General features: G+C 43.3%; 1 protein-coding gene across 1 annotated transcript in view; it reads right to left on the bottom strand.

Moving 5' to 3' along the window:
- Positions 1-12,284: 12,284 nt before the first annotated feature.
- The window catches only part of LOC124555460 (aquaporin AQPAn.G), a 169,773-nt gene continuing 167,770 nt past the window's right edge, over positions 12,285-14,287 (bottom strand). The window contains exon 6 of the mRNA XM_047129383.1: positions 12,285-13,016. Coding sequence (XP_046985339.1) covers positions 12,909-13,016 — 108 coding nt within the window. The 3' untranslated portion in view covers positions 12,285-12,908. The remainder of the gene's footprint in view (positions 13,017-14,287) is intronic.

Below are 14,287 nucleotides of genomic sequence, written 5' to 3'. Positions count from 1 at the left end.
GCCCAGTATCAACAACAGGTTCATTCAATTTGTGTTCAGCACTGCACTAACAGGCTACGTAGGGGCGTACAACACTTTGCTAGAGTCAGGATAGTGGCTTTACTTTCAGCAGATCATACACAGCAAGAAGCTGGCGATCAGTTACATGTCACTCAAAGTAGTGTGTCTAAGGTGTGACGAAAGTACAGAGAGACGGTAAATCTGAACGACAGACCTCGCAGTGGTCGTCCTAGTACAACAACAACAATGCAGCATCGTTTCCTCCAACTATCGGCTCGCAGACGCACAACATAAACTGCCAGAAATATTGGAAATGACTTCCCCCGGGTAACAGGGATTCATATCTCAGACCAATCAGTACCTAGAAGAATGCATCAATGTGGTCTTCATTCCAGAAGACTAATGAGAAGTTCTGCAATGAACCGACATAATCGAAGGACCTGGGCTCTTGTACGTCAATATTAGACCAATGTAGAACGGAGTAATATCATGTTTACTGATGAGACTAGGGTTGGTTTGCGACCGGACACTAGACTTGTTAGGGTTTGCTAAAGAGCTAGACGACACCAGGAACGCCGATACGTTCAGGAAGTCCATCCGTTTGCAGGTAGAAGTGTAACCTTCTGGGCAGCAATACTGATGGGACGGCGGACCTCTCTAATTCACATTTACTGCAATTTGACAGGTCCACGAGACCTCAAAGAGGTCCTACAAAGGATGGTAAGGCCCTATAGACATGAAGTCGGTGACAATTTCGTCCTAGTCGATGACAATGCAAGACCACACCGTACTCTAGCAGTGTCTCGGGATCTTTAAAGATGCAGCAGCAACTGAATGCAATCACCAGCACAGACCGCAGACATGAAAGCAATTGAGCATGCATGGGGCCTGTCGGAGGTGGCCATTGCACAGCGTCTGAAGTCACCTCACAATCTGCAGGACCTAACTGAAGCTGCCATTGAGAAGGGGGACCTCATACCCCAAGATGAACTTAATGGTCTCATCTAGAGCATACCTTGCAGAGTGGAAGAACACATCCGTGTAGGGGATGACATAATACTAGAGACTGATAATCACCTTCATGAGATAAAGATTTTCACTGTTTTTATTTCCATGCTGTACACTTACGAGACAGCCTTCTTTGTTTAGTAATGATTTTTTGTAACTAACCAAAATGGTGAGCGCCCGGTTAGCCGAGCGGTCTAACGCACTGCTTTCCGAGCGGGAAGACGTGACGGTCCCCCGCATGAATCCTCCCGGCGAATTGGTGTCGAGGTCCGGTGTGCCGGCCAGTCTGTGGATGGTTTTTAAGGCGGTTTTCCATCTGCCTCGGCGAATGCGGGCTGGTTCCCCTTATTCCGCCTCAGTTACACTATGTCGGCGGTGGGATGAGTGGACTGCTGTAGCCTGTTGTGGGGTTGTGAACCACTGCGGGCTACGGCGGGGACGAAGATTCTCCGTCGTTTCTAGGTCCCCAGTTCCATACAATACAACCAAAACCGTTCATATTTCGAGGAGAAAATATGTTTATTTTGTCAATAAAGTATTATACAAACCTCAGTGGGTGTGCTATAAGAAGTCATTGTAGTAAACTGTATGATATTCAAAACTTTTGTTGAATTGTGTATATTGACCTAACACGGAAGTTACGCGGGTGTGCTTAAAATAATGCCTTCGAATTTTTTATGCTATTTTTAATACCTGTTGACGTATTACTTGCCATACATATTACTCTGTGACGTTCCTGTTTTGCTGACGCAAGTAGCAACCCTCTGCTGCTAGAGGGCTCCCAATTGTAGCCTGTAACGTGGCAATGTGTAACGTGACTATGTCAGTCTGTGACAGACATCGAGTTTCGAACTCGAACAGGTCGTTCGTATAGGGAGTACCCTATCCTTCAGCATCACAGTGCCAAACCACACACGAGTGCTTCGACATCTGCAGCAATCTGACGCCTTGGATTCACAGTTATCAGTCATCATCCATACAGTCCCGACTGGCTCCTCCGGTTTTCATCTATTTCCAATACTTAAAGAACATCTTCGGGGACACTTACGAGACAGTATCAACAAACCTGTCTCTCGTTGGAGGATATGTGTTCGTCGCCAGGGTGAGTACGTTGAGAAATAAATACACTCCTGGAAATGGAAAAAAGAACACATTGACACCGGTGTGTCAGACCCACCATACTTGCTCCGGACACTGCGAGAGGGCTGTACAAGCAACGATCACACGCACGGCACAGCGGACACACCAGGAACCGCGGTGTTGGCCGTCGAATGGCGCTAGCTGTGCAGCATTTGTGCACCGCCGCCGTCAGTGTCAGCCAGTTTGCCGTGGCATACGGAGCTCCATCGCAGTCTTTAACACTGGTAGCATGCCGCGACAGCGTGGACGTGAACCGTATGTGCAGTTGACGGACTTTGAGCGAGGGCGTATAGTGGGCATGCGGGAGGCCGGGTGGACGTACCGCCGAATTGCTCAACACGTGGGGCGTGAGGTCTCCACAGTACATCGATGTTGTCGCCAGTGGTCGGCGGAAGGTGCACGTGCCCGTCGACCTGGGACCGGACCGCAGCGACGCACGGATGCACGCCAAGACCGTAGGATCCTACGCAGTGCCGTAGGGGACCGCACCGCCACTTCCCAGCAAATTAGGGACACTGTTGCTCCTGGGGTATCGGCGAGGACCATTCGCAACCGTCTCCATGAAGCTGGGCTACGGTCCCGCACACCGTTAGGCCGTCTTCCGCTCACGCCCCAACATCGTGCAGCCCACCTCCAGTGGTGTCGCGACAGGCGTGAATGGAGGGACGAATGGAGACGTGTCGTCTTCAGCGATGAGAGTCGCTTCTGCCTTGGTGCCAATGATGGTCGTATGCGTGTTTGGCGCCGTGCAGGTGAGCGCCACAATCAGGACTGCATACGACCGAGGCACACAGGGCCAACACCCGGCATCATGGTGTGGGGAGCGATCTCCTACACTGGCCGTACACCACTGCTGATCGTCGAGGAGACACTGAATGGTGCACGGTACATCCAAACCGTCATCGAACCCATCGTTCTACCATTCCTAGACCGGCAAGGGAACTTGCTGTTCCAACAGGACAATGCACGTCCGCATGTATCCCGTGCCACCCAACGTGCTCTAGAAGGTGTAAGTCAACTACCCTGGCCAGCAAGATCTCCGGATTTGTCCCCCATTGAGCATGTTTGGGACTGGATGAAGCGTCGTCTCACGCGGTCTGCACGTCCAGCACGAACGCTGGTCCAACTGAGGCGCCAGGTGGAAATGGCATGGCAAGCCGTTCCACAGGACTACATCCAGCATCTCTACGATCGTCTCCATGGGAGAATAGCAGCCTGCATTGCTGCGAAAGGTGGATATACACTGTACTAGTGCCGACATTGTACATGCTCTGTTGCCTGTGTCTATGTGCCTGTGGTTCTGTCAGTGTGATCATGTGATGTATCTGACCCCAGGAATGTGTCAATAAAGTTTCCCCTTCCTGGGACAATGAATTCACGGTGTTCTTATTTCAATTTCCAGGAGTGTATATAGACATCCAGAATAAAGATGTAGAATGTTAATAAAGTCTGTTTTATTTAAAAATCTTTAAGAGTTTTCACACAAAAATCGGAGGCATTACTTTTCAGAACGTCGTCATATTTTTCTTTTTCATGACACACCGAGATTTTTAACCTAAGTTGTGCAGAAATTTCAAAAAAATGGCTCAGAGCACTATGGGACTTAACTTCTAAGGTCATCAGTCCCCTAGAACTTAGAACTACTTCAACCTAACTAACCTAAGGACATCACACACATCCATGCCCGAGGCAGGATTCGAACCTGCGACCGTAGCGGCCGCGCGGTTCCAGACTGTAGCGCCTTTAAGCGCTTGGCCACCCCGGCCGGCTGCAGAAATTTAAATGCATACCTATTCCAGTTGGGAAAATCAATGGGATATTTTTTACCCTAGAATAAAGTTTATACTTTCTGAATTGAATTTCTCCTCGGATTTTGCAGCTAGATGTAATCACTGCCTGAGCACGAATTTTTGCTAACGAGACTTAACTGCCATGGTCAGGTGAAATTCATTATCTACTAAAACATGCATAGTAGTTACAAAGACGGATTCGAAATACCTTAAGTAATTATACAACACCTAGGATCACCTTAAACACACATATGAAAGCGTTTGTTACATACTCATAATCGCCAGGAATAATTCCGGTCGCATATAAAGATTACTCTCTTTGAACGTTAATGAAGGCAAAAATACAAAAGGCAGGTAGTGTTTGTGGTTGAAGGCAATACGACATTCGCGGCTGCGTAACAGGTTGTGTAGTCAGGAAATCGTTGGTGATAGTATCCCTAGGTAATTATGTGGATCGTTTCTTCCTTGAAGGGCTGAAACAGGCGAACAGCTTTATATCACGTTCGAACAAAGCATTGTGTCATATGTGGTTACAGTACTACAGAAGTGCGTTGTCGTTCTTGAGTGGGATAATGCTAGAAAGCTAGGTCAACGACAAATGTTACAGTATTGTCAGTGTGGCGCGGTAAAGATGATGAAAACGTCACATTTCTACGGCAGCCGGATGGTATAAGAAACGTGGTTGTGACTGGCTGTAAATGGATTCTTGTAGCCAATGTTTATTTCTGGCGTACAGTTGTGCACTGTGTACTTTTGCTGCTGATAGCTATTTTGAGTATTTGTCACTGTAATGGTTGTTGCATGTGTTAACCAGATTCTGACTGCATTTCTTTTCCCGTTATTTATGATGAAAATACAAATATTATTTTGATGTTAGCTGCTTCAATAGACGGGTCGTTTCTTAGGTCAGTTCAGATGTGGCTATGTACACAACGGGCACCAGTACACTACGATTCCTTTCCTCCCCGAATAACATTGAAAATCAGTCAACAAACTTGGAACTGCATTCCTAATTATTTGTGACGAATAACTGATTGTAAATCCCATATGTAAAAATCTCAAGGCATCGGTCTTTAATAATTCAATTCGGCAATATAATTCAAGTCCGTAGTCTGATAAACTATCTGATCAAAAGTAACCGGACACCTATTACTGGACAATGATATGAGGTGTGTCCACCCTTCGCCTTTAAGACGGCCCGAACCAAGCTGGAGACACCTGAAATGAGGCGTCTGAATGTCTGCGGAGAAATGTCAGCCCATTATTCTTCAAGAGCCGCAACCAGAGAAGGTACTGATGTCGGACGTTGGGGTCTGGAGTGAAGCTGACGTTCTAACCCATCCCAAAGATGTTTCACTGGGTTCATGTCGACATTCTGGGCAGGCTAGTCCATTTTAGGAATATTATTGTCCACAGACTATTTCTCCACATATATTACTTTATGACAGAATGCATTGTGATGCCGATAGAATCAACCATCCTCTCCGAACTGTTGCTCTACCGAAACGAAGTTCACAGTGCTGTAAAATATGTTCATATCCTTCCGCATGTAGCGTTTTCTTAGTCGCAAATAAGTGGACCACATACTAACCAAGAAAAACATCCCATAGGCTAACACAGCGTCCTCCATACTTCACTGTGACACTATACATGATGTCAGCTAACTTTCTCCAGGCATTTACCAAAACCAAACACTTCAAGGATTGCCGCAGCGTACAGCTTACTTCATCAGGCCAAATCACTCATTTCCAGTGATCCATGTCCAGTGGCGTTGCTGTTTACTCCACCTCATGCGTCGCTTCACATTCACTACAGAAATGTATTGCTTATGAGGAGCTGTTCAAGCGTTGTACCCCATTCTTTTTCACTTACTACGCACAGTCATTGTCTTAGCTCTACTACTGGCAGCACATTGGAGATCACGAGTGATTCGTTCCGCCGATATGAATGCGATATTTTACAAATGTCCTCCGCAATATCCGTTGGCATGGTAAAGGGTGCCCTCCGCCACGCACCGTACGATGGCTTGTAGAGTATGAGTGTAGATGTAGATGGTCCCTGTCAGTCTGTACAGGATATCTACGTGGTCTCGGTTCAGATGTGGTTCCTTCTTCTCGTTTCCATTTCACATCCACATCAGAAGCAGTCGACTTGGGCAGCTTTAGAATGACTGAAATGTCGCTGAGGCCGAGCGGTTAAAGGCGCTACAGTCTGGAACCGCACGGCCACTACGGTCGCAGGTTCGAATCCTGCCTCGGGCATGGATGTGTGTGATGTCCTTAGGTTAGTTAGGTTTAAGTAGTTCTAAGTTCTCGGGGACTTATGACCACAGCAGTTGAGTCCCGTAGTGCTCAGAGCCATTTGAACCATTTTTTGAACCAAATGTCGCTGATGGATTTGTTATTCAGGTGACATCCAATGACTAATCCACATTCGAAGTCATTGACTTCTCCAGACCGACCCATTCTGCTGTTACGGCGTCTATACTGACAACACAATACCCCTACCCCCTTTTACACAAGCGGCCTGCCTCTCGTGACATCTGGCGGTCAAATCCGCATTACATAGGGATGTATAAAATTGTTAAAATCTAAGCATACTCTTTGAAGCTCCCAATACTTTGACAGTATGCTCTCTCTAAGAGATATTTCTCCCCTTTATTTTTCTCAAAAAAAAAAAAAAAAAAAAAAAAAAAAAACCAAACCGTGTATGCTATTTAAATTGACTAGTGTTGGCATCGTTAACATTTTCTGTTGAATATCAAGCTGATTCATAGATAAATACTTACTTTTTGTTTTTGGGGCCTACAGTGCAAAATATACGAGGGTATTTCGGAAAGTAAAGATACACCGTACGCCAGAGGAACAGAAGAGTTTTGGCGAGCAAGTTGGCGATACTGGTGTTAGCCTTGAACCGTTAGCTTTCTCCTCGCGGTCATTCGGCAGTTGAACGTTGCTTCTGATTGGAGTAGGTCGTGTTTAAAATGGCTGCACCGATTCAGAATCTCGCCAAATGCTAAGTGCGCTCTGTCATACGTTTTCTTCATGCAAAAGGTCAGCGACCAGCGGATATTCATAAAGAAATTGTTTCTGTTTATGGGAACATTATGAATCGACAAAATGTAACGAAATGGTGTCGTCATTTCTCTGAAGGTAGGGCCGATGTTCATGACGAACAAAGAACAGGTCGGCCATCTGTGATCTCTGATGCCCTTCTTCGGAGAACGGAGGAAGCAATTCGTGCGAATAGACGTCTCACATTGAAAGAATTGCATTAGATCATACCGGAAGTGTCAATGACAAGTCTTTATGACGTTATGACTGTCAAGTTAGGGTACAGGAAATTGTGTGCGCGCTGGGTTCCAAAACTGTAAACGGAAGAACACAAAAAGAAAAGGATGGGCTTTGCACTCGACTTCCTCACACGCTATGCTGAAGCAGGTGACGAGTTCCTTGATCACATTGTGACAGGTGACGAGACGTGGGTTTATCACCATACACCTGAATCCAAGCAACAATCAATGCAATGGCGCCATTCGAATTCGCCAAAAGCCAAGAAATGCAAAACGTCGATTTCAGCGAAGAAAATCATGGCTTATGTGTTTTGGGACAGACAAGGCACTCTTCTGTTGGAATTTATGCCTCCTGGAACGACAATTAATGCTACTGCATATTGCCAGACTTTGAAACGTCTTCGAAGGGCAATTCAAAGCAAACGCAGGGGAATGCTGACAGGTGGAGTCCGCTTGCTTCATGACAACGCTCGGACTCACACAGCGCTCGTAACCAAAGCACAACTCAAGCAATTCAAATGGGACGTATTGGACGATCCGCCATAATGCCCGGACCTTGCGCCCACCGACTTCCATGTCTTCCGTTACCTGAAGCCACGTCTTGGTGGAAAATCATTCTATGACGATGAAGAGATCAAAGATGAAGTTGAAATGTGGTTCCGACAACAGGCGGCAATGTTATATGACTGTGGGATACAAAAGCTTGAGCACCGACTTAACAAATGTTTGGATAAAGGGTGTGATAATGTCGAGAAATAACAAATAGTCCAGTTAATAAGATGTAACTGACGTTTTCTAAATAAATGTTCTATTTAAGGACTGCGAGCCATTGTATCTTTACTTTTCGAAATGCCCTCGCATCTTGTAGTGACGCGACTACAAAAATGACGTATCAGTTACGCTGCTATTTATATGAGTTTCACTTCGTAAGTCAAAGTAATCTCTTTTCGTCATGTTGCCATCGTGAGGTGTTCTTACTTGTAACATGGCTGCTGCCGTATGCTGTCATTGCTGGAATTTGTATTTAGACTTTACTTGGACATTAGTTGTAGATGTATTGTTATATCTAATTTTCAGATATACATTAGTCAGTTTTGTGCATTAGTTTCCCTGTTCAAATGTGTGCGAATATCTAAGGGACCAAACTGCTGAGGTCCCTAGACTTACACACTACTGAAACTAACTTGTGATAAGAACACCACACACACACACACCCAGGCCCGAGGGAGGCCTCGAACCTCCGGTGGGAGGCGCCGCACAGCCCTTAGTGTCCTTCTTTACAGCATGGATGCAGTGAATATTACGTGTAACAGATATAACAGTATGTCTACAATGAATGTTCAAGTAGTGTCTAAACACAAATTCCAACGAAGACAGTATATGACAGCATGAATATTACACGTAAGAGCACACGACGATGGCACTACGCCGAAATGAGCTCATTGTGATTTACGCAACAAAATTCATATAAAAAAATAGCGTAACTGGCATATCATTAGCTCCACAAGCTGTGCGGGGTAGTCATGCGGACTGAGGCGTCTTGTCACAGTCCGCACGGCTCCCCCTGTCCGAGGTTCGAGTCCTTCCTCGGGCATGGGTGTGTGTGTTGTCCATAGCGTAAGCTAGTTTGAGTAGATTATGTAGTGTGTAAACTTAGGGACTGATGACCTAAGTAGTTTGGTCCCATAGGATCTTACCTCAAATTAGCCCCCCTTTTTCCTCTTCCTCCCACCCCCCCTAGTCCCACCCACTGCACCTTCCTCCCCTCTTTTTCCATCCTCTCAGACCTCCTGTCCCACGTCCCTTGGCAGGTCCCTACCAGCAGTTCTTATTCTTCGTGTGTGCTCTGTCCTTTATAGTTTTTTTAAGTGTCTCTCACCCTGTACATTTTTTTACTGTGGCCGACTTTTAACATGTGTATGACTCCAGTGTATTTTAAGTGCCAGCTGTGTTCTTTAAACTTTCTGTCGACCTTTTTAACTGTCCCACAGTGAATTTCCCCGTGTTAGTGTATATTTCATCTTCATTTACTGTGTTTTTATCTCCATCTTTCATCGCCCTTTTTATGTATAAGTTCCCATTTTTTATATTCTTTTGTAAAGCCACTCGGCTGAATAGCGGCGGACTGTGCCGCTGTCAGCAGGATGAAATTACAATAAAGGAAAAAAAAAACATACCACTATCGTAAATACTTATTTGATCATTGAATAATGCAAATAAAGTGCAAAATTTATTTGAAAATCTGAACGAGCTAAAGCAAACTCGTTTGCCTTTTTGCACTCCACACAGATTTATTATTATAAGTAGCACAATTCACAGATGGTCAATGGGTTTTAATTATATTGCTTATGGGAAAACAAAAGGTCTGACATATGACGTTCGCCATAGCCGATAATGTTCGTAGGCCTTTGCGTCAAGGATGTGTTATGAGTACTTCAGTATGAATGAAACTTCTGCCATCACAGCAGACTGTCTTGTTAATCAAAATATGAATTATGGCAGCTTGGTGTCTGTCCTATTTGAGCAGGCATATGGCACAGAACAGTCTTCTCAGAGGTTCCGTTGTACCACACGTGTGCCTATGTTAAACGCAAATTTAGGAGCTTAGGAATTGTCATTGCAGACTCCAGAACCATGAAACAGAAGTAGCTTTGAATGATCCGTTGCGTAATATCAGGGCACAGGTTATAATGCAGGTGTAATGCAATCCGATCGAGGTGTCTTTGCATGGTGAACACATGTGTGTGTTGACCTTCAGTCCATAGACTGGTTTGATGCAGCTCTCCATGTTAATCTAATCCCGTGGAAACCTCCTCCTCTCTGAATAACAACTGCAACCTACATCCTTCTGAATCTATTTACTGTATTTATCTCTTGGTCTCTCTCTACGATTCCATCCCCCGCCCTGCCTCTCCCCCTCCTCCAATACAAAATTGGAGATCCATTGATGACTCGGAATGTGTCCTACCAATCAATCCCTTCGTTTAGTCCAGTTATGCCACAAATTTCGTTTCTCCCCAAGTCTGTTCAGTACCTCCTTGTTAGTTGTATGATCTACCCATCTTAATTTGAGCATACTTCTGCAGTATCACATTTCAAAAGCTTCTACTCTCTTCTTCTTTGAATTGTTTATCACCCGTGTTACAATTCCGTAGAAGCCTATATTCCAGACAAATACCTTCGTGAAGGACTTCCCAACACTTAAATCTATATTCGGTGTTAACTGATTTCCCCTCTTCAGAAACACTTTTCTTGCCATTGCCATTGTACATATTATATCCTCTCTACTTCGGCCATCATCTATTATTTCGCTCCCCAAATAGCAAAACTCACCTACTACTTTTAGTGTATCATTTCCTAATCTAGTTCCCTCAGCATCTTCTGACTTAATTAGACAACATTCCAAGACCCTTGTTTTGCTTTTGTTGATGTTCATCTTATATCCTCTTTTCAAGAAGTTGTCCATTGCTTTCAACTGCTCCTTTAACTACTTCGCTGTCTCCGACAGAAATACAGTATCATCGGCAAACCTTAAAGTTTTTAGGTTTTCTCCCTGAACTTCAATTCCTACTCCAAATTTTCCTTTGTTTCCTTTACTGCTCGCTCATTATAAAGATTGAATAAAATTGTGATATGCTTCACGCCTGTCTTACCCCCTTCTTTTCATGCCCTTCAACTCATGTAACTGCCGTCTGGTTTCTGTACAAGTTGTAAATAGCGTATCGCTCCCTGTATTTTACCCCGCTAGCTTCATAATTTCGAAGAGGGGATTGCAGTCGACAGTGTCAAAAGTTTCCTCTAAGTGTCCAAATGTATGAACGTAGGTTTGTCTTTCCTTAACCTATCTTCTAACGTAAGTCGTAGGGTCAGTGTTGCCTCACATACTTCTAAACTTCTCTGGAATCCAAACTGGACTTCCCAAGGTGGGTTTATACCAATTTATCCAATCTTCTGTAAATAATTCGTGTTAATACTCTGAAATCGTGAGTTATTAAACTTATAGTTCGATGATATTTACATCTGTCAGTACCTGCTTTCTTTGGAATCGGGATTAATATATTCTGCTTGAAGTCTGAGGGTATTTCGCCTGTCTCACACATCTTGCTCACCAAATAGAAGAATTTGCTCGTGGTTGGCTCTCCCACGGTTCTGATGGTATGTCATGTACTCCCTGGACCTTGTTTCGACTTAGGTCTTTCAGTGTTCGGCGAAATTCTTCTCGCAGTATCGTGTCTCCTCTCTCATGTTCATCTACATCGTCTTCCATTTATATAACATCTACGAAGAAATGAGACTTTTTGTACTTCTACCATAGCTCGATACATACTAATGCTACAGACATCTGCTGACAGATTACGTAGAATTGTTTCGTCATATACATAGGAAACATGTACGTTTAATAGTAAAATACAGAATTTCATCGTTCTCGAATTCGTGTGTTGTGGGCGGTTGTTGTGCGTTGATGGGTCAGATCACTCTCTACCATTTCTTGCACCTTGTGGAGTTAAAGCCACGAGATGTCCAACAGCGAGATGAGGGTAACAGGCAGTGTAAGACGCCAGGGATGTTTATCTAATCAAATTCGTTATCAACGTATATTCCACGAGAGACGTTCTTAATTGTTGATGTCCAATGAGGCAAATGAAGTATCTCGGGTGTACGAGCGATGAAAATCACGAAAGTACTAAATTTCGTAAGATCATTCATGTAGTGGTCGTTACTCGGATTAGCGACATCTTGGGGTATTATCATGACAATTTTCGTTGTCACTATTTTCTTCATTAACTCGTCTTTTCAAAGGGGAACTAGTTTTACATTTGTAAAGAGCTTACATAAATCAGTAACAGATAGCATTATAATCACTTTCTCTCTTTATGAAAATTTAGGCTAAGTCAACTAAGATTTTTTTCAGTGTGCGAATTAATTGTGAACCCCAAGGAAGAAAATGTTTTCCTTTGTAAAGCTGTGCTGAAAACATGAAAGTAACTGAACAGTTTCTGTTTGGATGGCTGGCCTGTCAGTAACTGGATCCAATCTTAGAAATAAAACAAGACTAAAAGTTTTAATATAGTAAAAGTTTTAATATAGTAAAACTTTATTCTAAGCTACAGCAATATGCATATATATATGTATCTTACTGTACAACTGAAGCAAGTAGCAAGAGAAAATTAAACATAGTGTTATTGAACGCAGAATCAGTGAACGAGATTCTATTCAAAACAATTTAGACAACAGTGAAACCCGTCACACTTTCAAGCCGAAAGTGATCTGTTGCCGAAATATGAGAAGTGTCAGTGTGGTACAGAAGATCTCAAGCCATGTAGTAACATGACAGAACCTTCATCTTCATGGAGTAACTGTTTTCAGTCCCAAAGACCACACAGACACTTCAAAATTCCCTGTTTGCTTACAGTTGCCTTGCAGAGAAAGAAACCTATACGTTACATAGGAATAACTACAAGGTGTGCCAAGCATAGTCCACTTACAAATAAATAAGTATAATAATCCCATTGTACTCTTCAGGAAACGCCACAAAATAAGTCAGCGCAGGAGACGTTTGGCTGGACAGTTCAATATCACTACGGTATACACTAAATTTTCACGATATATTGTCTCTGATCCGTTCTCAGCCACTCCGCGAAGATGTGTCCCTGCCTGCGGCAAGAGAAATGATGCGTTCAGAAGTCATAGGAGCTGGCTTCGTCTTCAGGTTTCCGAGCCTGGAACAGGAACCTGTAAATGACACCAGCGACGATGCCTCCTCCAAGAGGTCCAGCCCAGTAAACCTGCAAAAGAAGAATTATGTCAGTATAGTATGAGGCTGGAAGAACACTTAACTACAGGTTTCAATGATCAGAACTGTTCACAAACATGAATGGTAACTTCCAATAAATATTTCTTTCATGCATGACACATTTGTATAATACATCTACTGCCGACGTATATCCTAATCAGTGAAGAAATTCTGCAGGTTATCAGATACTTATTTGATGGCAAACCGTTGTGCTAAAGTTTTAGTTTTCAAGCCTTTAATTTCGGTGAACATGAGATGAGTGAGTTTTATTTATTTAACCTGATCTGATTAGGGCCGGCACCATACTACATTTTTTACATCGTAACAAGAAATAACATTTCATATGACAGAGTGTTAAAATGATTTGAGTGTCTATTAATAAAGTTAATACAGGCAGTACTTATACTACTACTGCTGCCACTAATAATGATGGCCATAATAACAACAATAATAATAGTGGCAGATATAAAAAGAATTTGTAAATGTAAAAAATAGATATTTTCTGATACAACGAGTTCCGGGGAAAAGAAATTTAGGGAGCCTGCAGCAGCTAAGAATACTGGAAAACACTAAACAGTATAAAGCGTAACAGTGTGTGCTCTGATGAGGAAGCAATGGACAAACGGATAAAAACAAGTGGAATTATAAGGAAAAGGTATATTGTTACCCTTTCAATTGTATTTTACATTAAACAACCATGGAAAGCATTGCTTACGAGCAGGCTGGAGACTGCTTTGTCGAGCGAAAGAAACAGTTATTTTTAGTCCAGCCAATTTTTCATAGTCGTCTAACATTTGAAATTATAAATCGGTGTGAGGTAAAGCTTTCGCTGTGGCACAGAGAAATATGTTACCTGAGCAGAATTCAGAAGAATAAAGAGATAAAATAACACAACATTTCGTGTTCGGAAGTGAGATATCTGTGTAAACGGGAAAAGAAATACGTATGGTAATGGAATGCACCTATTGTATGGATGTTAAGAGATCTTTCGTCTTCCTTGCTACCGTCCTTACGCGCTCGTTCCATCCCATATCGCTTCACAACCTTACGCCTAAATATTTTATCGAAGTCACCCTCAGGAAGCACACCACTAACACTGAATTCGAACGTCACAGGTCTGTTTTTCCTGTTCATCTGCATTAACTTGCATCTGATGGTATGGTAAGAATTTTTTTATTCTAGCGTGATGCAGCAGCTTCATTTTTTTGTATAAAACTGTGTAGTATTATATAGTGGTACAGAAATACATTTTTAGGAATTTTA

The sequence above is a fragment of the Schistocerca americana genome, chromosome X (genome assembly GCF_021461395.2).
Source record: "Schistocerca americana isolate TAMUIC-IGC-003095 chromosome X, iqSchAmer2.1, whole genome shotgun sequence".
Classification (NCBI taxonomy): domain Eukaryota; kingdom Metazoa; phylum Arthropoda; class Insecta; order Orthoptera; family Acrididae; genus Schistocerca; species Schistocerca americana.
Note: the sequence above shows the minus strand (reverse complement) of the source record. Positions and strands in the feature narration are given on the sequence as shown.